This window comes from Pelodiscus sinensis, chromosome 1, assembly GCF_052426305.1.
Source record: "Pelodiscus sinensis isolate ZL-2025 chromosome 1, ASM5242630v1, whole genome shotgun sequence".
NCBI lineage: Eukaryota > Metazoa > Chordata > Testudines > Trionychidae > Pelodiscus > Pelodiscus sinensis.
In genome coordinates, this window is record NC_143052.1 from 135,016,711 (window position 1) to 135,038,785 (window position 22,075).

Here is a 22,075-nt window from a genome sequence, read left to right on the forward strand (position 1 = left end):
CATTAGCCATAGATAATAAGACAAGAAGCAATGGACTTAAATTGCAGCTAAGGTAGTTTAGATAGGACATTAGGGAAAACTTTCTAACCGTTATGGCAGTAACCACAGAGATAAATTGCCTAGGGAGGTTGTGGAATCTCCATCGCTGGAGCAGGTTAGAAAAATACCATATAGGGATGGTCTAGATAATACTTAGACCTGCCTTGAATGTGGGGGACTGGACTTGAAGGCCTTTTGAGATTCCTTCCAGTTCTGCAATTCTATGTTTCTATGTTACATAATGTTTCCAAAGTTTTAAAGTTTTCCCTGAATTATAAGATCAGGTAGTGTGACTACATTTGACTTTGTTGCCAGTGTTGGCCTGTTTTTATTGGGAGACTCTGTGATGGGTAATAAGCATCTCTGGGCCCAGAAGGTCATGCCCAGCCACACCTGCTGGACGTGCTCTCAAGGGAGGCAAAGCGCAATGGGGGCTGGCCCAGCTCAGACAGAGTAGGGGAGCAGTGCTATGCTAGTAGTTCCTGCAGAGAAACCATGGGAGCTCCATGCCATATGGATAGGATCCCCCTGCAGAGCCACTGAAAGCCCCTGTGGAGACCAGGACTGGGAGGCCAGGATTGAAGAGCCTCCAGGTCATGCTCAATGAGGATAACCCTTCGCCCTTAGAGTTCATAAGTCAGCCCTTGCCGTGACTTTGGAGGGGCTGAAGATGCGGTAGGAAGTGATCCCAGGCACCAGCCTTGGGGGTTTCTGCATCCCAGGCCGCGTGGCCAATTGGCCAGTCATGGGGCCCTTGGTTCCACCTGATGGAGCAGGAAGTCCCAGGTTCTCCCACTGTCAGCTGTAGGCTACCATTGCAAGGCCATACTGCCATAGACTCCTGTCACTAGACAATACTGCTGTAGCTCAAACACCAAAGCCCCTGACAACAGGTAGTGAACACGTGCTCTGATCCAGTCCCAATAGGATGGCACACCTACCAAAAGAACTAGCTCAACTGAGACCATGGATGCAGAAAAGCTGCTTAAATATATAACAGAGCCAACAACAGCAGGCAGTTCCAAAACAACAACAACAGGTGCAGCTGCTACAACAGATAGCTGCCAGCTGCAACAGCAAATGGCTCAGCAGCAGCAGCTATCCAAGACCTGGAAGCACAGCAACTGGAGCAACAGCAATACATATTCAACAGGTAGCGACACTACTGAAGTCATAAGTGCCAACTCCATGGCCTGTTTTTATTGGAGCAACCACAGAAAAAAATTGAGGGTGCTCAGCACCCACCAGCAGGGAGTAGAAGGAATGAAGCCTGGAGCAGAAGGTGTGGCACTATCCCTTTCTGGCTGTCAGAATGCTTCCCAGGGCTGGTCTTCTGGCTGGGGAGGTGGCTTCCACTCTCTGCCTGAACTTGGGTGCTGAGGACCAGGGGTGAATGAACTGGAACACCCCCTTTGAAGTGGATTGCCCATCTCCCTCTTGCCATCCTAGAGGGAGGCATCTGTGGAAATATGAGAGGATGGTTGGGCCCAATGGAATAGAGCTCCCATTAAAAGGTTGAGTGGCTCAATCCACCACTCAAGAGAAATTATCACGTTGGGTGGAAGAGAGGCTTGTTTGCGTATATGGTGCTTTGAAGGGGTGCACACAGACACCAGCCAATGTTGGAGGCATTAGAAATGTAGTCGTGCATGGTGCACCACATATGTTGTGGCTGCCATATGTCCCATGAGTTGGAGGCAAGTAAGCACTGGTACTGTGAAGCTCATAGTAACAGTCGTGATAAGATCTTGTATTGCCTGAAACCTTTGGATAGGTAGGTATGCCATTGCTGGAATGGAGTCCAACTGGGCACCTGTAAAGTCCAGGGCTTGTGTTGGCTGCAGAGTGGATTTTTGGTTACTGATTATAAGTCTGAGTGATTTGAATGTTTGTCTCACTGTGAATATCATGTGGCATGTTTCCACAGAGGATAGACCCTTCATTAGGCAGTCATTGAGATAAGGAAAAATTATAATCCCTTGTTGACGTAGGTATGCCGCTACTACTGTGAGTGTCTTTGAAAACACCCTGGGCGCAGATGAGAGGCCAACAGGACGTGATATGGGAAATGTTCTGATCCAATACTGAACTGAAAAAACTGCATGTGAGCGGGATAGATGATGACATGGAAATAAACATTTTATAGGTTGAGGGCTGTGGACCAGTCCCCTTTGTCTCATGCTGGGATTATCAATGCTGTTTGCAAAGGTATCAGCTGAGCTTGCAAAGGTTGAGAATGGGTCTCCACCCACCCATCTTGCAGATGTTAGTGCCACTATGAAGGCCACTTTCATGGATAAGTATTGCGGTAATGCACTGGCTAGTGGTTCAAAGGGTGAGCATGTCGAGAACAAGGTTTAAGTCCCAAGGCGGCACCGGAGGAGGTGGGTGCAAGTTTGGGTGCATTTTCTGCAAGCCTGTGAGGAATCTCTCTGTCATTGGATGTGCAAAGAAAGAGAAGTCATCAACTGGTTCGTGGAAAGTTGTGAATGCCACGACATGCACCAGAACAGACCTGATGGAGAGGCCTGCATTGCTGAAGTCCATCAAGTAGTCTAGTACAGTAGATGGATGGGCGATGGAAGGGTATCCCGGCTAGCAGATTGGTTGGAGAAGTCCGCCAGTCGAGAGACTGTAGAACTGGAGAGGAAGTATGAGACACTTTGCAAGGCTATGCTGGTTTGGGATATAGATGGTTGCGAGCCATTACTGTAAACAGCGCATATGTAGTCTCGCAAGTAGGACAACAAAGATTGTAGCTGCCATGTGTCCCAGTATTTGGAGACATGTGTGAGCTGTGATGGAGAGAGTATGGTTGACTCCCCAAATAAGGTCACATAGTATTTTGAATCTTTACAGTGGCAGGTAGGCATTTGTTGTGACTGCTTCTAGAAGTGCCCTGATAAAGTCTATCTTGTGGGTGGGCTGCAGGACTTGTGGATATTTATAAGGAGGCCAAGTCGAGAGAAGCATTCTCTGGTAGCATTCATCATGGCTATAGTTTGTTTATGTGTGGGTCCTTAGATTAGACAGACATTGAGATAAGGAAAAATAATGACATTTTGTCTTCTGAGAAAGGCTCTGTCCATGGCTAGTGTTTTGGAAAAAACTCGAGGTGCTGTGGAGAGACTAAAAGGGAAGACTCGGTATTGGTAATGATCTTGACCTACCACTTATCTGAAAAATCTCCTGTGGGCAGGATGAATGGTTATATGAAAGTATGCATCCTGAAGGTCGAGAGCTGAGAATCAGTCCCCTTTGTCCAGTGCGGGTATAATAGCAGCAAGAGTCACCATTATGAATTTCGTGTTGTGGAGAAACTTGTTGAGTTTCCTGAGATCCAGAATTGGCCTCCAGCCACCCATTTTCTTGGCTGTTAGGAAATAGTGGAATAGAACCCTCTTCCCCAATGTTTTGTGGGAACCAGTTCTATTGCCCCTAGGTTGAGTAGCTTTTGTACTTCTGCTTGTAACAGGGGCTTGTGAGAGCAGTTCCGGAAGAGGGACAGGGTAGGGAGTTGGGTAGGGGGTAAAGGGGATTGTGTAGCCTGATTTGATGATCATGAGGATCCACTTGTCCATATTAATGAGGGTCCATTGTTGGTAGACGGGTCTCAGGCAGTGATGGAAGGTGACATTTGGAGGCACTGGATCTATGGCTCAGACCCCCAACCAAAACTTCAAATTTGCTGTTTGTGTGAATCCAATTGAGTGTTAGAGGACTTGTTATGCTGAGTCCTCCTTCTGTTGGAGCATTGCTTGGGCCTGTTATCATATGGCCTCTGCTATTGTCTATAGTAGTTATAGTTCCTTGGCCTTTGGTAGGGGATGTATTTGCATCTCTTGTTAGGTGGACTGTACATCCCCAGAGTGTGGAGTGTAGCACCTCATTTGTCTTTGTGGCAAACAATTGGTTTCTATCAAAGGGGAAGTCCTCCACCTTAGATTGTACTTCTTTCGGAACTCCTAATGATTGTAGCCACGACGCTCTGGGCATTACTATTGCTGTAGCTGTGGCCCTAGATGCTGTATCCACCACATCCATTGCTGCCTGGAGGGCAACTTTTGCTTTGGATTGGTCCTCCTGGAGGTGTGGTCTGGAGAGACCTGGAAAACTGCCTCATCTAATTTAGTCAACCCAGGAGCATGTGAGTCATCATTTACTGAATCAGCTTCTATTATTAATGAGGGCAGGTGAGACAGTGAAGAATGCACCGAAGTAGCTGGGGAGGATGTAGACTTGTGTTGTGGCATAGCAAGTGGTGTATTTCTTGAGCGGTTGGTATGGGAGATGCATGGTCGATACCCGTGCCACGGTTCCCAAGGATGCCACTGGGGCTGAAAGTATTGTGGAGGATACAGCCATGGCTGGTTAAGCCATGGAAGTTGTGGCGGTTGATCTCAAATTGAATGCCAGGAAACCACTGATCCCAATGGGGATGAATGGCAAGATGATAATCTACTCTGCTGCCTGCTACCCTGGTCAGTTTGTGGTGACAGTGGTGTAGAAGAGTGGGAAGCTCTTCCTGCCATTTGTCTGTACAGGCTGGCATGAGGCAAAACCGGGGGATGTGGTAAACAGGCTCCTTGTATCAGCAGTTTACCCGGCTGTGGGGATTTTTGTAAATGGCACATCTTCCTAGATGCTTTCTTGTACTCTGGTGCCAGAGAGCATTTGGATTCCATTTGCCTGGGGGCGGCTTGTTCAGGCAGTGCTGGGGTGCCTGTGGGAGCCAGTGGTGGTGGCATGTGCAGCTTTGTGAAAATCACTGAATTAGCAGCACCGGCGGGTGCCAAGCGCTTAGGCTATGACTCAATGTGACAGACCGGGCCGTGTCTGGGCACCGCTGAGGGCGTCCGCTCAGGGCGAATCGCTCAAATCCGGGGCTCCTTACAGCCCCCAGACTGGTGACCTCTCCAAACAGGCCACAAACCAGTCCCACAGAGCGCTTCAGTAGCCTGCCTGAAGCCTCATGAGCAAAACCCCTCCGACACCCCAGCAATATCTGTGCCCCGGATGGCCCCGGACCTCATACACAGGTGGGGGGTCCTAGCACCCAATCCCACCTACCCCGAACAAGTTCTGTCCGGTTCCAGGAAACCAGCCACAGATCCCTGGTCAATTTACCCATTGGACCTTACCCACATATCACGCTGGGCCAATCCTTTAGCATCTAACAACTAAAGGTTTATTATCACAAGAAAGAAAAGCATGAGAGTAAGGTTGTTAAAGAATAGTACGTTACATGCACCGAATCTCCCAGTTCTCGATGCAGGCTCTAGCAGAGATGTTACAGCTACTGGTTTAAAAGTTCTTGTTGTGCATCCTAAGATCAGGATGGGTCCACAGGTCTTTCGGGCTCTTCAATCCCTGCAATGCTGCCTCTGGGATGAAGTGCTGAGCTGAAGACAAAATGGCATCTCCCACATGGCCTCTTTATACCTCCTTCCTGGCCTCTTCTTGTATGCAGCCAGTCACCTGGCCCTCAGCCTCTCTCTGCTTTCAGCTCTTAGGTCTCCGCCCTCATGCTTTAGGTGTGTCCTTGGCCCATCGAGTGCCATTGTCCCACAGGGCCTCGCTAATCAGCCTGTCCATAGCAATGCTCAACCACACTCAGAGAAATATTCAGCTTCCACACAGATTACAGATTCCTACCTACACACACAGACATTATACACTCACATAAATAGCGTACACAGGATCAGCAAACAATAAGCTCCCATTCAATACCCCACATGACCCCCTTTTATACCATTGTTGGGGCCAGCACCCCCACCTATGGGTGCAGCCATGATCTGGCTGCTTCCCTCAAATTCCAGTAACGTGACACTCAGCTCTTCTGATTGTTGTAGACTTGCATTTCTCAGTGGTGCTGGAGACTGATGGCACCAGGGAACGGGAGGCTGGGGGCAGTGCAGGCAGTGATCGTGCCAGGGAAGATCACAACACTTGTGAGCCCTTATGGGGTGATGAGCCAGCCTGTCATCAGGCTTCTGTTGCCCCCATGCCTCCTGGGACTTATCCCCGAATGGCTGGAGGTACTTCTCCTATAGGAGTTTTTTCAGCTGCATTTCATGGTCTTTTCTCGCTCTGGCTGTCATATTTAGACAATGCAGGCTCTTGTGTGCTGGATGACTTTCTCCCAGACATTTCATGCAGACATTTCATGCTGGATCTTGAGGATGTCCGTCTGAAACTGGCATTGAATCCCGGCATGAATCCCATTTCTGAAAGCCGGGAGAGAGAAAGCTTGTTGAGAAAGGAAAAAAAGCTGTGGCGGTGGGTTTTTTTTTTAAACTTAAGGAATCATTGAAAACTGTTATGAACTGACTAAACTTATCAACTATTTCTAAACTAACTATACTATTTGTTTGTTTCCTGTCAGAAAGGAGAGCACTGATATGACTCCGTCTTCAGCCGAGGACAGTAGAAAAGGAACTGAGGAAGGTTCGTGCTGCGCGTGCACCCAACAGACAACAACAGCGCAAGACACAGAGTGCGCAGGTGTGGCACAAGGGGCACTGCGAGGCAAAAATCTCCAATCTGCGGCACAATGATGCACTAAGATGTGAGGCAGGTCTGCTTAAGGTACACCACCTATCTACACAAAATGCATAGCTGGATTCAGCATACCTTAAGCCAAGCCACCTCAGTGTCTACATTGCTTCAGGCCAACGGGAACACGCTCCTGTTGGCTTCCCTTACTCCTCACAGAATGAGGAGTACCAGATACCAGCAAGGACTGCCCTTAGTGTTCAGTTTGGGGGGGTCTACACCAGACCTATTAAATCAAACACTAGAAGATTGACCTCCAGATGGTCGATCTTCTCTGTAGTGTAGACATGCCTTAGGAGTCTTGTCTCTTCCCTTGTTTGCAGCAAGTGTAATAAAACTGGTTCAATTAATGTTGATATGTTGGCTGTCAAACCTGGTTCTCATTCTGTTGCTGAGTTCTTGCTTTTTATCAGAGGTAGAATCTGCCCTTCTTAGAGGTAATATTGTCAGTCTGAACCGTTGCTTTCTTGAGGGAAAAATTCATGATTATACCAATGCTCCTATTTTCCTGCTTGTTGATCCTGCTGTGGATTGGGATGTTGACAATCCTAGCAGCTTGCTTGTCTTCCATGGGTCTTCTGAATTTATTTATGATACCATAGGCCCTAAGTCACTGTTTATACTTGTGATAAAGAAACATGATTTTTGAATGCTTGTTAATGATACTGATACAGTATGGAGAAAACAGTTTCTGATATACTCCATCCATCCATCCTGGTGAACTGTGAACAAGTATTTAATTGCAAAGAGGATGGAGAAGTCTTCACAGGGTTATTGCCACAAATGTTTTTGTACATCTTTTGACTCCATAGCTGTCCATTTCATGTCCTTTTTGTGATGCAGAGAAAACTATTTTTCATACTTTTCTTACTTGATCCAGGTTATAACCATTATTTCTTTTGCTTCGGGGTATTTTTCTGGTTATTGTCCCTTGATTTTTTTCTCCTACTGTATTTATTTTGACTGTTAAGCTTAGGTTCACAATTAGATCTGTGATATGCCTTGCAAAGTTTATTTTGGTTCAACCAAAGATGGCCAATTTAAAAAGTAGATGTAAATTATTTGGTGCTGGAATTGCCAATGTTCTTCAGGTTTTTTAAAGATTTTGATCATTTTATGCCTGGAATTTAGATATTATCCACTTATAAGCTATTTGGATCGATTTGTTAAGTGCTGCACTAATGGAATTGCACTTTGTACTATTTGTACAGTTTTTGAATTTTTATTTGGCTGTGGTTCTGCACTGATATTACTAAAAGTATTTTAAAAGTCTCTCTCCCCATTAATACTCTGTTGTATCTTTTTCTGATTGTGTTTCTCCTTCCCTCTGTAATTCTTTGTAGGTACTTAAAAAAAAATCTCCCTTCTTTTTCTTTCTTCCATCTCACCCCTCACTATACCCAAATGCAACACTTGTTTCCATTTCCAGAAATATTTGGGGACTTGAGTGTACCATTCTATTTTGCAATTTTCTACAGTTTTAGAAGGAATTATATTCAAACTTTATTTTCCAATAATATCCAACAGGACTTTAGAATTTCATATATGTATTCTGATTCTGAGTCCTGGCTCCATGGCTGTGCTGTAGCAAGCCATGAATCTATGAGGAATTCAGGATCATTCAAAGAACATAATTTATCACAAGAGCAATGGGTGGGGACATCACATAAATAACAATAAATTGGCTAGATGTACATGTATGGGATTCTGTTTAGAGGGTTTAATTTCATTTTCAGAGTTTATTTTGCAGCTTTTTTTTATACAGATGTCCAAAAATCAGGGGTATTTTTAGCTTTCTCTTTGTATATACATATACTACTGTTTGAAATAGCACTACATTAAAGCATATTAGGAACTTTTAGCCTGCATCAAGAAGAGTCTATGTAGTCTAACAAATGTGCAACATGTTACTGTGCTTTTGAATTCAGATTCCTAAATAGTCTGCATTACGTAGACAAGCCTTTAGATACAAACCAGGGAGAAGGGAGATCATCTATATACACACATTACATTGGGAAAAGGGTAAAGTCAACATGAACAGAGTAACTGTTCCCAATGTTTATTAGGTAAATACCTCTTTATACTTTTGGGGAGGATTATCAATGTTTATCAGTTAAAACCTAAAACCAGACGTCCTCTACATATTCCATTGACCTCTACTGAAAACAGGATTCTCCTGTACTTTGTGTCATACATTTTATATTAGTAGCAGCTAATGGATAGTCTCTTTTAGCTTAAGTTGTCAGTTTCTGGGCTTTTGGAGCACAAAGAATGCAGTTCCATCTCTGCTGCCTGCTCTGATGTTCCAAGTGACCAAAAAGTGGAATAAGGTCACAACCGTGAAGTTCTAGATGGCCATATATATGTTACCAGAAGAGAGCATAAGATCCCAGAAACAGAAAACACAGAATCAGAAAAGCAAAGGACAGGAGAGAAAAAGCTCAGAATTAAGATGCATGATTTTCATGGAAAGCTGACAGATGGAGTGCCTGGCAGCCAGGGAATCAGCTGGCAGAGTAAGTGATGACATCACCCTGCATCCATGAGCCAGGAGCTAGAAAGCTAAGCATCCTCCCTTAACTAGTGGATTTGGCAAAATGGGCTATGGGAGGGGGCGCACTCAAGGGAACTGAACTGTGTATGGTAGGAAGAGACAGCAGCAATCAGAATGTATAGGAGGAATGAGGAGAAATTTCTGCACTGAATTTGCCATTTTGGCCACTATTAGGGGTATGGAGAAGGTACAGAAAGAAAGAGTAGGGGTATGTCTACACTACAGCGCTAATTCAAACTAACAATTCAAATTAGTTAATTCGAAATAAACTAATTCGAATTAGTGCATCTAGACCTAAAAACTAATTCGAATTAGCGATTTGCTAATTCGAAATAGCACATCCACATTGAGTGGACCCTGAATCGAAGGTAAGGCTGGCCAGAAACAGTGCCAGAAGGGCAGTTCTCAGGTTTCTCTGCTTTCTGGTCTACCTCCCTGAGGGACAGAAAAGCATTTGTGTCTTGGAGTGCTCTGCTTGCCCTCACTCGGGGCACCACGGCACTCTGCAACATGGAACCAGACCTACCCTCGGGGACTCTGCTGAGTCTCGTGGACATGTTGCCAGCAGCCTGGCTGCACTGTCTGCAGGCTGCCATCCAGGAGGACCATCGAGGGGCTGTCAGGATCCAGGGGGCCCTGAGGGAGAGCATCTACCCTGACGAGCGCTAACAGTCTCCCCAGTCTGCCCCACTGGGGGCTTGTGCCCCATTCCACCCTCTCGTCCTTTCACTTACCCTTCCCTAGCCCCCCTTCCTAATGTCAAATAAAAGACAAGAATTTTCAAAAATAACAACTCTCTTTATGCAACACAACTGTGGGAAGACGGGTGAAAGGAGGCGGGAGAGGGCAGGAGAGAGGGTGGGAGAGGGGAGGGGGAAAACTGGGAGGAGGGAGCTGGAACGGGGAAGCAAGGGGAAGAAGGGGGAGGGAAAACTCAGGGAACAGGGGTGGGGGTCTCGCTGGGCCAACCGCCTCCCAGCACGGCGAGGGAGGGGGCCTCGGCGTCCCTGGGGGGATGGGGTGGAGGGTGCGGAGGTTGAGGTGGGGGGTGTGGACATTGAGGAGGAGGGTGTGGAGGTTGAGGAGGAAGCAATGGGATGGGGGGGCAGGAGCAGGAGGAGGGACAGTAGTTGGGGGGGCAGCAGGCGCAGGACCGGCACGGGACACCATGCTCTGCAGCAGGGCCTGCAGGCTAGCATTTCTGGCTCGGTCCTCAGCCAGCTGCTCCCGGCGGAGCTGCAGGTCTTCCCGCATCCAGGCCTGGACAGTGCTGTGCAGGGCTCGCAGGGCCCCCAAGTGCTGGCCCCAGTACTCCTGCCGCATGGTGGTGGTCTGGAGCAGGCCACAGGTGCGGAAGCATGTCCCGGGCGGGGTGGTGCACCCTGCACGAGCAGCTGGTGCAGCTGTAGAGAAAAAGAGAAGTGGTCAGTTCTCCCTGGGGACACAGTGGATGATGCCCAGCCACCCACCCACGACGTGAGGGCAACTGTGCCCTGCACCGTCAGAGCCGCTGTGCTTGTACAGAGGCCATGGTCAGGATGTCTGGCTCTACCCGGGACTGGGAGCTGCCCCAAGATCGCACCCATGCCCCTGTGCCGTGTATAGTCTGGCCAGGGCGGGGGGGGGGGGGAGATGTCCCCTGCCTCTGTGTAGAGGGGGTGTGTGAAGGAAGAGCGTCCTGCTGGGACCTGCACCGGGGTCAGGAGCATGTCAGGTCTCTTCACACACACATGTGCCTATTGGGCCATGGCCCCTGGATGTCATGCATCTGGAGCCACCAGCCCAAGGGTGGCATGGAACGTGCTCGCACGTGCACAGGTGGCTGTGTGATCCGTGGGAGGCATGGCTCATACGCGTGGTCCCTGGTCTCCCTCCCTGCCTCTCTCCCGGGCAGGGGACAGTGCTGGCACATACCTGGTATGGCCTCCCTGGAAGACCCTGCCAACTCTGGTGCTGGAACAGCTGGCGGTGGCCCCTCCGGTGCGCCTGGGTCACGGCCCTCTGGTTCCGGCTCGCTGCCTCCTGGGCTGGTGCAGACCACCCCGCCCCCCAGGAGTTGGTCGAGGGCAGGGAAGTAGGGGCAGGTGGCAATCCCTGCTGCGGCGCCACCCCTGGTGGCCCTGGTGTATGCCTGCCGCAGCTCCTTCACTTTCAGGCGCACCTGCTCCTGGGTGCGCCTGTGTCCCTTTCAGGCAATGGTGGCCGCTATACGGCCGTAGACGGCCACGTTCCTCCTCCTAGTGTGGACATCATGGACGTTGGGGGCCTGCCCCCAAACCTCAATGAGGTCCATGACCTCCGCACTAGTCCAGGAGGGCGCGCACCGTCTACGGCCCCTGCTGGGGGACTGGGCGGGGGACGGCTGGCTGTCACTGGCTGCCTGGCTCATCCTGGGGCCACTGAGTCAGGGGCACAGACTGCTGGCAGGGCTGGCTCTGGCAAGTGCCATCTGGCCAGAGTCTACCCCTTTAAGGGCCCCAGGGCTGGGGGAGAGGAGAGGAGTTTTCCTGGTTTGGCCCAGAGTGGCCACCAGGGCAAGCTGGGAAGGGCTAGCCTCCAGCTAGTTCGAATTAAGTGGCTACACAGCCCTTAATTCGAACTAGTTAATTCAAACTAGGCATTACTCCTCATAGAATGAGGTTTACCTAGTTCAAATTAAGCGCTCTGCTATTTCGAATTAAATTCGAAATAGCGGTTTGCATGTGTAGCCCCTATTAAAGTTAATTCGAACTGATGGCTGTTAGTTCGAATTAACTTTGTAGTGTAGACAAAGGACAAATCAAAGATAGGAAAAAAAAGGGTAAGAATGGTCACACAATGTTCTCTTTCGTATTATAACCTGAACCCACTTAAATGCTTTGCCTTAAAGTTTTCAATATTTTGTAAACCAGAGGGCGCAAACCCATCCCTCCCCTTTCCACTCTGGCCACTGGACTATTGCTCTTCACTCTTTGCTGGACAGCTTTCCTACTTTTTCCCCTAATACGGCCTGAGGCCTCCCTATTTGTTGTTTTTCAGTTGGAAGTGATGCTGAGTGACTTATTCCCTTAGAGCAGTGGTCCCCAACCTTTTGGGGCTGCTGGGCACCCACGGGCAAGGCTGCTCACACACCGGGCACCTGGGGGCAGGGTCGCGTATGCGCCCTAGGGCGTGGCCGTGCACGTGCCTGGGGGCGAGGCCACCCATATACTGCATGCCTGGAGCTAGCGCCACTCATGCGCCGCACTCCTAGGGCTGGTGCCGCAAGTGTGCTGCACGTCCAGAGGTGGGGTCGCCCATATGCCATGCGCCCGGGGCTGGAACAACCCATGTCCTGCGCACCCGGGGACGGGGCCACCACCGCCCATTCGCTGTGTGCCCGGAGCCGGCGCCTGTGCCATGCGCCCAGGAGCCAGCAGCGCCCATGCGCCACACGCCCAGGGCTGGGGCCGGCACAGACCTCGCGCTGTGCACCCGGAGGTGGGGCCGCCTAACCGTCGTGTGCCCAGGGCCGGCACTGACCATGTGCTGCGCGCCCGGGGCTGGTGCCACCAAATGCGCCCAGGGGCTGGCTCTGCCCATGTGCCACACACCTGGGGGTGGGGCTGGCCCCGATCACTTGGTGGGCGCACAGAAATGGCCTGGCAGGTGCCATGGCGCCCGCGGGCACTGCATTGGGGACCACTGCTGTAGAGGAAGGCAGCACCCCCAGGCACAAAGTAGTAATAAGGTAACCTCAGAGGCTATCAAGAAAGTGCTAACCTAGTATTTCAGGGAACACAGGTGCTAGGAAAATCCTCAATGTGTCCTTTTTACCTCATCGGGCCTTGTGGAGTACTACTTGCCCCAACGGATGCAGAGCTGCTGTAGCGGGTAAGCCAGCACGTCCGACCCTTAAGAGAGCCTTGGGAGAAGCCCCCATTGAAGATGGAAAATGAAATCAGTAGTTCACTGGTCCTTCACACTTTCAGTTCTTCCAAAGAGATGGGAAAGGGACCACGTATCCAAGGAAGGCGTGGAAGTGGGCTGGGGAGTGAGAGGCAGAAGGAATTACAGTAGTCCTTCAGTCATTAGGAGAGCTAATGAGGCATTCTGGATTACACTGCTATCAATCTGTTCCATCGGAGCAAGCCAATGCAATTTTCTGTATATGGCAAAGAATAAGGTTTATAGAATTATAGAATCATAGAACTGGAAGAGACCTCAGGAGGTCATCAAGTCCAGCCCCCTGCTCTAGGCAGGACCAATCCCAACTAAATCATCCCAGCCAGGGCTTTGTCAAGCCAAGACGTAAAAACGTATAGGGACGGAGATTTCACCACCTCTCTAGGTAACCCATTCCAATGCTTCACCACCCTCCTAGGGAAATAGTTTTTCCTAATATCCAACCTAGACCTCCCCCACTGTAACTTGAGACCATTGCTCCTTGTTCTGCCATCCGTCATTACTGTGAACAGCCTCTCTCCATCCTCTTTGAAACCTCCCTTCAGGAAGTTGAAGGCTGCTATCAAATCCCCCCTCACTCTTCTCTTCTGCAGACTAAACAAACCCAAAGCCCTTAGTCTGTCTTCATAGGTCATGTGCTTCAGCCCCATAATCATTTTGGTTGCCCTCTTCTGGACTCTCTCCAATCCGTCCACATCCTTTCTATAGTGGGGGCCCCAGAACTGGACACAATACTCCAGATGTGGCCTCAGCAGAGCTGAATAAAGGGGAATAATCACTTCTCTAGATCTGCTGGTATTGCTCCTCCTAATGCACCCTAATATGCCATGTTGACTCATATCCAGCTTCTGATCCACTGGAATCCCCAGGTCCTTTTCTGCAGAGCTACTACTTAGCCATTCAGTCCCCAGCCTATAACAAAGTTTGGGATTCTTCCATCCCAAGTGCAGGATTCTGCACTTGTCCTTGCTGAACCTCATCAGATTTCTTTTGGCCCAATCCTCTGATCTGTCTAGGTCACTCTGGACCCTATCCCTGCCCTTCAGTGTATTTACCTCTCCCCCTAGCTTAGTGTCATCTGCAAGCTTGCTGAAGGTGCAATCCATCCCCTCATCCAGGTCATTCATAAAGATGTTGAACAAAACTGGTCCTAGTGATAGAAATGTAGCCGTGTTAGTCTAGTGTAGCTGAAACAAAAAACAGGACTATGTAGCACTTTAAAGACTAACAAGATGGTTTATTAGGTGATAAGCTTTCATGGGCCAGACCCATTTCCTCAGATCAAATAGTGGAAGAAAATTGGCACAACCATATATACCAAAGGATACAATCAAAAAAATGAACACATATGAAAAGGACAAATCAAATTTCAGAACAGAAGGAGGATGCGGGGGAGGAGGGGAGGGAGGTAAATGTCTGTGAGCTAATGACATTAGAGGTGATAATTGGGGAAGCTATCTTTGTAATGGGTAAGATAATTAATGTCTTTGTTTAGACCGAGGTGTAAAGTGTCGAATTTAAGCATGAATGACAGTTCAGAGGATTCTCTTTCAAGTCTGGTGTGAAAAGGTCTTTGAAGCAGGATGGAGGTAATCAAGTCGATGAGACAATGCCCTTTCTGGCTGAAATGGCAAGAAACTGTTTTTTTCTTTGTGATCCTGTCTAATATCTGTTTTGTGGGCATTGATTCTTTGGCGAAGTGTCTGAGACTTTTGTCCAATGTACACAGCAGACGGACACTTTTGGCACATGATAGCATAAATTATATTTCTGGATGAGCAGGAATATGTGTTCTTGATCTTATAACTCAATTGGTTAGGTCCAATAATGGTATCAGCAGAGTGAATAAGTGGACAAAGCTGGCAACGGGGTTTGTTGCAAGGAAAGGTTCCAGGGTTGCTATTAGTGTGGTATGTCCTGTGGTTGTTGGTAAGAATCATCTTGAGGTTAGGTGGTTGTCTAGGTGGGTATGTCTACACTACCCCGCTAGTTCGAACTAGCGGGGTAATGTATGCATACCGCACTTGCTAATGAAGCCCGGGATTTGAATTTCCCGGGCTTCATTAGCATAAGCGGGGAGCCGCCATTTTTAAATCCCCGCTGCTTCGAACCCCGTGCAGCGTGGCTACACGGGGCTCGAACTAGGTAGTTCGGACTAGGGTGCCTATTCCGAACTACTGGTACACCTCATTTCACGAGGAGTAACGGTAGTTCGGAATAGGAACCTAGTCCGAACTACCTAGTTCGAGCCCCGTGTAGCTGCGCTGCATGGGGTTCGAAGCAGCGGGGATTTAAAAATGGCGGCTCCCCGCTTATGCTAATGAAGCCCGGGAAATTCAAATCCCGGGCTTCATTAGCAAGTGCGGTATGCATACATTACCCCGCTAGTTCGAACTAGTGGGGTAGTGTAGACATACCCTAGGAGACTATGGGTCTGTCTCCCAGGGTATGTCTACACTACAAAGTTAGTTCGAACTAACAGACGTTAGTTCAAACTAACTTTCATAGGCGCTACACTAGCGCTCCGTTAGTTCGAACTTAATTCGAACTAACGGAGCGCTTAGTTCGAACTAGGTAAACCTCATTTTACGAGGATTAAGCCTAGTTCGAACTTACTAGTTCGAACTAAGGGCTGTGTAGCCCTTTAGTTCGAACTAGTGGGAGGCTAGCCCTTCCCAGGTTCCTCCTGGTGGCCTCTCTGGGCACAACCAGGAAAACTCTTCTCCTCTCCCCCAGCCCCGGGCCCTTAAAGGGGTAGACTCTGGCCAGACAGCACTAGAGTCAGCCAGCCCTGCCAGCAGTCTCTGCCCCTGAGCCAGTGGCTGCATGATGAGCCAGGCAGCCAGTGGCAGCGAGCCGTCCCCTGCCCAGTCCCCAAGCACCCAGGGGCTAGCCAGGGGCCGTAGACGGCACGCGGCCTCCTGGTCTAGTGCGGAGGTCATGGACCTCATTGAGGTTTGGGGGCAGGCCCCCAATGTCCATGATCTCCGCTCTAGGAGGAGGAATGCGGCCGTCTATGGCTGCATAGCAGCCGCCATGGCCAGCAGGGGACACAGGCGCACCCAGGAGCAGGTGCGCATTAAGGTGAAACAGCTGCGGCAGGCGTACTGGGACCAGCACCTGGGGTCCTTGAGAGCCGTGCACCGCACACTGCAGGCCTGGATGAGGGAAGACCTGCAGGTCCGCCACGAGCTGCTGGCTGAGCTCCGAGGGCTGAGCACCAACCTGCAGCTCCTGCTGCAGAGCATGGTGCCTCGTGCTGGTCCTGCACCTGCTGCCCCCCCAACTGCTGTCCCTCCTCCCACTCCTGCTCCCCCTCCCACCTCTCCCTCCTCAACCCCCACAACCTCTTCCTCAATGTCCACACCCCCCACCTCAACCTCCACACCCTCCACCCCATCCCCCCGGGGACGCCGAGGCCCCCTCCCTCACCATGCTGGGAGGCGGTTGGCCCAGCAAGACCCCCACCCCTGATCCTTCAGTTTCCCCACCCCCTCCTTTCCCTTGCTTCCCCCTTTCAGCTCCCTCCTCCCAGTTTTCCCCCTCCCCTCTCCCACCCTCTCTCTTCCCCTCTCCCACCTCCTTTTCCCAGTTTCCCTGAGTTTTGTTAAATAAACAGAGTTTCTATTTTTGAACACACGTGTCCTTTATTTTGTACATCAAGAAGAGGGGCTAGGGAAGGGTAAGTGGAAGGAGGTGAGGGAGGACTGGGGCACGAGCCCCCAATGGGGAGGACTGGGCTGGCTCTGCGGGCTTCTGGGGGTGGAAGCTCTCCTGCAGCCCCCCAATTGCCCCCTCTCCCCAGATGGCAGCCTGCGGCAAGTGCATCCGGGCTGATGGCCGAGTGGTGTGATGTGCCCAGTGTGGGTAGTCTGGGCACTCCAAGCCAGGACTGCTTTGCAAGCGGGGCACCCCTGAGAACTGTCTGTCCGGGGTAGGGGTCGGGTCCCTTTAAGCGCAGCCCTGGGCTAGTCTGAGGCAGCATCTCCACGCTCTAAGTCCTCCTCTGATGCCCTGCCGGCACTGCTTCCGGCCATCCTTAAGCCCAGTTCAGGGTCCACTATGTGTGGACATGCTAGTTCGAATTAGCAAAATGCTAATTCGAACTAGTTTTTTAGTCTAGATCCGTTAGTTCGAATTAGCTTAGTTCGAATTAACTAATTCGAACTAAGTTAGTTCGAATTAACGTTGTAGTGTAGACGTACCCCCAGAGCCTCTCGGAGTTTACTACTGGAGGACCTAACCAATTGGTTATTGGACCTAATCAATTGAGTTATAAGATCAAGAGAGAGTGTTCTCCCTTCAACTTCCTGCAGTGTGGACAGAGCCAAATGTCAAGTTAACATACTTCAGCTTCAGCTATGCAATTAATGTAGCTGAAGTTGTGTATCTTAATTCAACCTTATCCCATAGTGTAGACATGCCCTTTGTGGTTTGAGTCTCTTTTAACTCAAAAATTACCTAACTTCTCATTGGGTTTGCCACAGCAGAAATCAGACATGGCACTTGGACTAACAATCCTCAATTTTAAACCTCGGGGAGCTGTGAGCAGGTTATTCTTGGTGAGGGATCATCAACTTGAATTCAGTTTCCTTTTCTCCACCCCACTCCCCAACTTGATCCATCGGGGCCTGAAATGTTGAATTTCAGGGCATGTTGCAAAGCACATTTGCTTACCCAGAGGAGTTAGAGGCTTGGGGGTTGATGGAAAATGACTTTGAGATATTAGTTAGTATAGGTTCAGCAGTCAGTGCCAATGAATGTATTGCTATTTGTTGTGAATATGCTGTTGGCTATTAAATATTTTATAAACAGGACAAATGTAAATGAAACCAGTATAGAGGATGGTGCCCTTCCACTTAGTGGACACTGGAGGGAGCTACAGCACTCAGCATATCATAGTTCACTGATTATATTTCATATACCTTCAGAGCTAGGGTTCTCTGCACCTTAGTATGTAGAAGTCCCTAGTCAATTTAATTTTTATGTCTCTTCCTTTAAATCTCCCTCTGCTTCTGAGTGATCTAGTTCTGTACCTCTTTAGCTGGAAGGTTTTTGGAGAAAAATCTCCACAGTCCTTACCCATTAAACTTGAGATCACCTTCAGTAGACTCAGAAATCACCCTCAATTTCTTCCTATATTTTACTTGGCTGCAGCCCTACTATCCCAGCAAAGTAGATCTGGATGGTGTCCAAGTTAATCTTGTGGATGAATGCAGTGATATGTGTGACTCCAAGGAGAAAAGTGTTAACCCCGGTTATCCAACATAATTTTAGGGGGTGTTAAGCCACAAAGAAACTCTCCTTTCTAAGTAATGGGGATGTTCATGTCCCTAAAGCATCAGTGTGGTTTGATGGGGTTCCACATGTCAAGGAGTAATATGACTAACTCAGTAAGGAGTGCTGTTCCCTTGAAGTCATTACTGACCCTAATGTCACATGTTGCTAAGGAAGCTATGTTACAGACAGTTTAGTAATTTGGTTACAAAACAAAATTACCAACTACCCCAAGGCAATTCAAACTCTCATGACGTTTTCCACCTCAAAGATCGCTGCTTTTCAGTGAGTGATACCTGAGTGTAAATTCTGTAATGCATTTGGGAAGACATCTTAACGTCAGCTAATTTCTTTCTCTCTCTGCATCTCATAGGCCTTCACATATACTTGTAACTTAATGCCTGGTTACTATGTCTCAGCAATGAGAAATTAATGAGTTGCTGTAACATGTTTGAATGTATCGTTTCAATAATGTAACACTGTGTTCATTTGAGTCAGGACAGGATGGGAATATTCCTATGAGCCAGAGAGCTTCTTATAGGATGATTATTTGAGCTCTGACACACTCTTTTGAGTCATTCCCCTATTGTGCCCTCTACCGGTAATAGAAACAAGCCTAAGTCAGAGTTCAATGCCAGATCCAATCATCTCCTAAATTTGGGGTGTTTAGATCAGGATTTGTGTTCACTCCAAGTTAAAGATAGTGGGCAGCTATGAAATTCAGACCCCCAATGTTCAGAGTAGTTTAGATCTTATCTTTTTTTGGTTTGCAGTTGATTGTGCCTTCACTGTGATGGCCATCAGGATGTAGAACTCTTTGCCTGCATCTCTGTTTCATTGAGACCAGTTCTGACAGGCTGGAGAACCCTTCTGGGGTTCAGCCAAAATGCATTCAGATACTCACTCCTGCAGCTCAACATATCATATTAGGAGCATGAACACAGCCCCAAGCATCCTTCTTTGTCACATAAATGGCTATGTCTACACTGCAGGCTTTTGCCGGCAGAGAGTATGCTAATGAAGCGCTCATTAGCATTTGTCATGCTGTCATTTGCATATCTCTGCCGATGCTTTTTGTGCAAGAGGTTTTTGTGCAAAAACAAGCAGTGTAGACAGGTCCGTTTTGTGCAAAAAACTCCTTTTGTGCAAGATCCCATATACCTCCTTTTTTTAACCATAAGGGATCTTGCACAAAAAATCTTGCACAAGACTTTTTGTGCAAAAACAAGCAGTGTAGATGTGTCCATTTTGCACAAAAAATCCCTTTTGTGCAAGATCCCTTCTCCTTTATCTCTATATGGTCCTTCAGTTCCCTCTGTCCTTGTGTCCTTACTCTCCCTTTCATTCTTGTTTCTTCCTATGTTTTTTCTGTTTTCTTTTTGTACCTTTTTTCTCTCTCCACTTCTGTTTTTCTTCCTCTGTTCCTCTTCCCTTTTCTATATTTGTCTTTCTCCCTCTCTCTCCTTTCTATGCTCTTTTTAATGTTTTCTCTTTCTGTATGTATCTTTTTGTATCTTTCTTGCTTTCTGTCTGTCTCCTTGGTTTCCTTTCTGTCACCTTCACTGGAATGTTGGCAGAAACCTTATTTTCAAAGAAACAGAGGAACTGACTGACTAAATAAAGTATCTAGGAACGGGGCAGGAAGCTTCTTTTCCACAAGGGTCTGTATTCCAAGAACTCTTTCTCCCTATTAGCAAAAGAACCAGTTACATTCCACGTCCACCCCAGCTCCAACCCCATTCAGAGTCAAGATCTCCCCCTCCACTCAGCACACAGTCCTTCGGAGGGAGTGATGGATTGCACTGCAGTAAGGGCTGGGATCAGTGCAGGGAAGGGAGGAGGAGACATACTGCCAGCATCAGGACAGGAGAGTGGGGACTGAGCACAAGAAGAGAGGGGGTGGAGATGTGGGAGGGTGTATGTGTCTGCAGACTATTGCGCCATTCTGACTTTTGCTGAGCAGCTTGGAGAGGAGAGGTTTGAAAGATAGAGCCAAAAGAGGCACAAGGCAGAATGGGCTCAGGCAGGGGATGAAGGCTGCCACAGAGGCAACAAAAGGGTGGCAGAGAGATAACAAGAAAGAGAAATGAGTGCATTCTTACGTGGTACAATCAATTATGTATAACAATACACAGTAATACAGTAACAGAGCTCTCCCCATTTCTCTTTCTCAAACTATTGCAAGCAGGGCTATGGCACAGATGTAGAAACATACAAAGGCCAAATGATGCAAAGTATATTGAAACATATTTTCACTATACTTGAAAAAAGATTATAATATGATCTCTGTCCAGGGTCTAGATAGATCCACAGAGCTATTCACAGGTCTCAGCATATGAGTAGCGTGACAATTAATATAGTATTAACTTTTTTTTTTTTTTTGCCTAGCACATCTCCCTTCATCCCTTTTTCCTTCCTTTATTTTCCTTCTGCCTTTGTTCTTTTCTCTGTTTTCTCCATCTGTTTCTTTCTCACACTATCCAGGTTTCTTTCCATTTATATCTTTGCTGCTGCCTTCTTTTTTGTTCTTTTAATATCCTATGCTCCATATCTTTCATTATCCTCTCTTCATCAGCCTTTCTCTGTAATTTCTTTCACCCATCCCTTTCTATCCTTTTATCTTACTCTCATTCCTTCCATCAATTCCTTTCTCCCCCCTCAGGTCTGATTCTCCATTGCCCACCATGTGACATCTTACACACACAAACATGCACATGCACATACACACACCCTTTTTGCACTCATTTTTCTGAGATAAAAATTCCAACCCACAGTGCAAGGAAAGGGAGAAACAATCCCAGAATATCTTCTACTTTCTTTTTCTGAAACATGTATCTCACACAGGCACACTGTGGGAGATGCAGATGGTCGAGGGGGGAAACGGGGACTGCAAGGAGATTGGGGTGTGTCTGGTATTCATGCAATCAGCCTGCAGGAGGCTTCCTGGCCCCTGTAATTCCTCCCAGCAACTGACACAATTCTATTTCCTCTGCTTCAGATGCTTCTGCAGATTCCCTGCTCTGACCATTCCCCCCTCCCACCATCCTTTGCCGACATCACACTGCACCAACTATAGCTGCCAGCTGCAGTGACCTACTTCTGCCCATTCTGCACAGCATCTCCATTCTCTTTCATTCTTGCACTGGCTGCAACTGAAGAAAAGGGAGCAGAATCACTCCATATCCCACTCAGTCCCCTACTTACCGCTTGTGTCATAATGCCCCCACATGGAATAGAAGATCCCCCTTGGTCCTCACAATCTGCTCCATCTATTTAGTGCAGGAAAGGGGCACTGAAAATATAACCATACTTCTTAGTGCCAGGAGCCAGTTTTAAGGGAATCTGATGGAGTGATCACTCCCTGCAACGAGTTTAGTCTCAAAAGCCCCTCCCCTTATCCAACTTATTGTCTAGTACAATTGTCATACTAGCTATAAAATATGAGAAATGGGATATACCACAGGGACTTTTTAACATGCTCTATAAAGTTATCTGGCTCACAGGGCAAATGTTTATCATCCCTTTCCCCTCCTGCCCCAAAGACATAGCACTCTGCACCTGCATCAAACTATGCCCACCAACCCTTGAAATGCCATTAACATTCAATGACTGGCAATGAGGGAAAGAGATAGAGAGCCAGAATAAGATAGTCAAAGAGCAGGGTCAGCCCAAGTCATTCGTGCACCCTGGGCCCCAGGAGCACAGCGCTCCCCCGGGAGTGCGATG

At 48.3% G+C, this 22,075-nt stretch overlaps 1 protein-coding gene across 2 annotated transcripts in view; it reads right to left on the reverse strand.

Moving 5' to 3' along the window:
• Positions 1-21,641, reverse strand: part of MFAP5 (microfibril associated protein 5) — a 47,519-nt gene extending 25,878 nt beyond the window's left edge. Inside the window, exon 1 of one of the 2 annotated variants that reach the window (XM_025183030.3) lies at positions 21,554-21,641. In XM_025183030.3, coding sequence (XP_025038815.2) covers positions 21,554-21,578 — 25 coding nt within the window. In that variant the 5' untranslated portion in view covers positions 21,579-21,641. The remainder of the gene's footprint in view (positions 1-21,553) is intronic. The other variant, XM_025183029.3, reaches the window with a different exon arrangement.
• Positions 21,642-22,075: the final 434 nt, after the last annotated feature.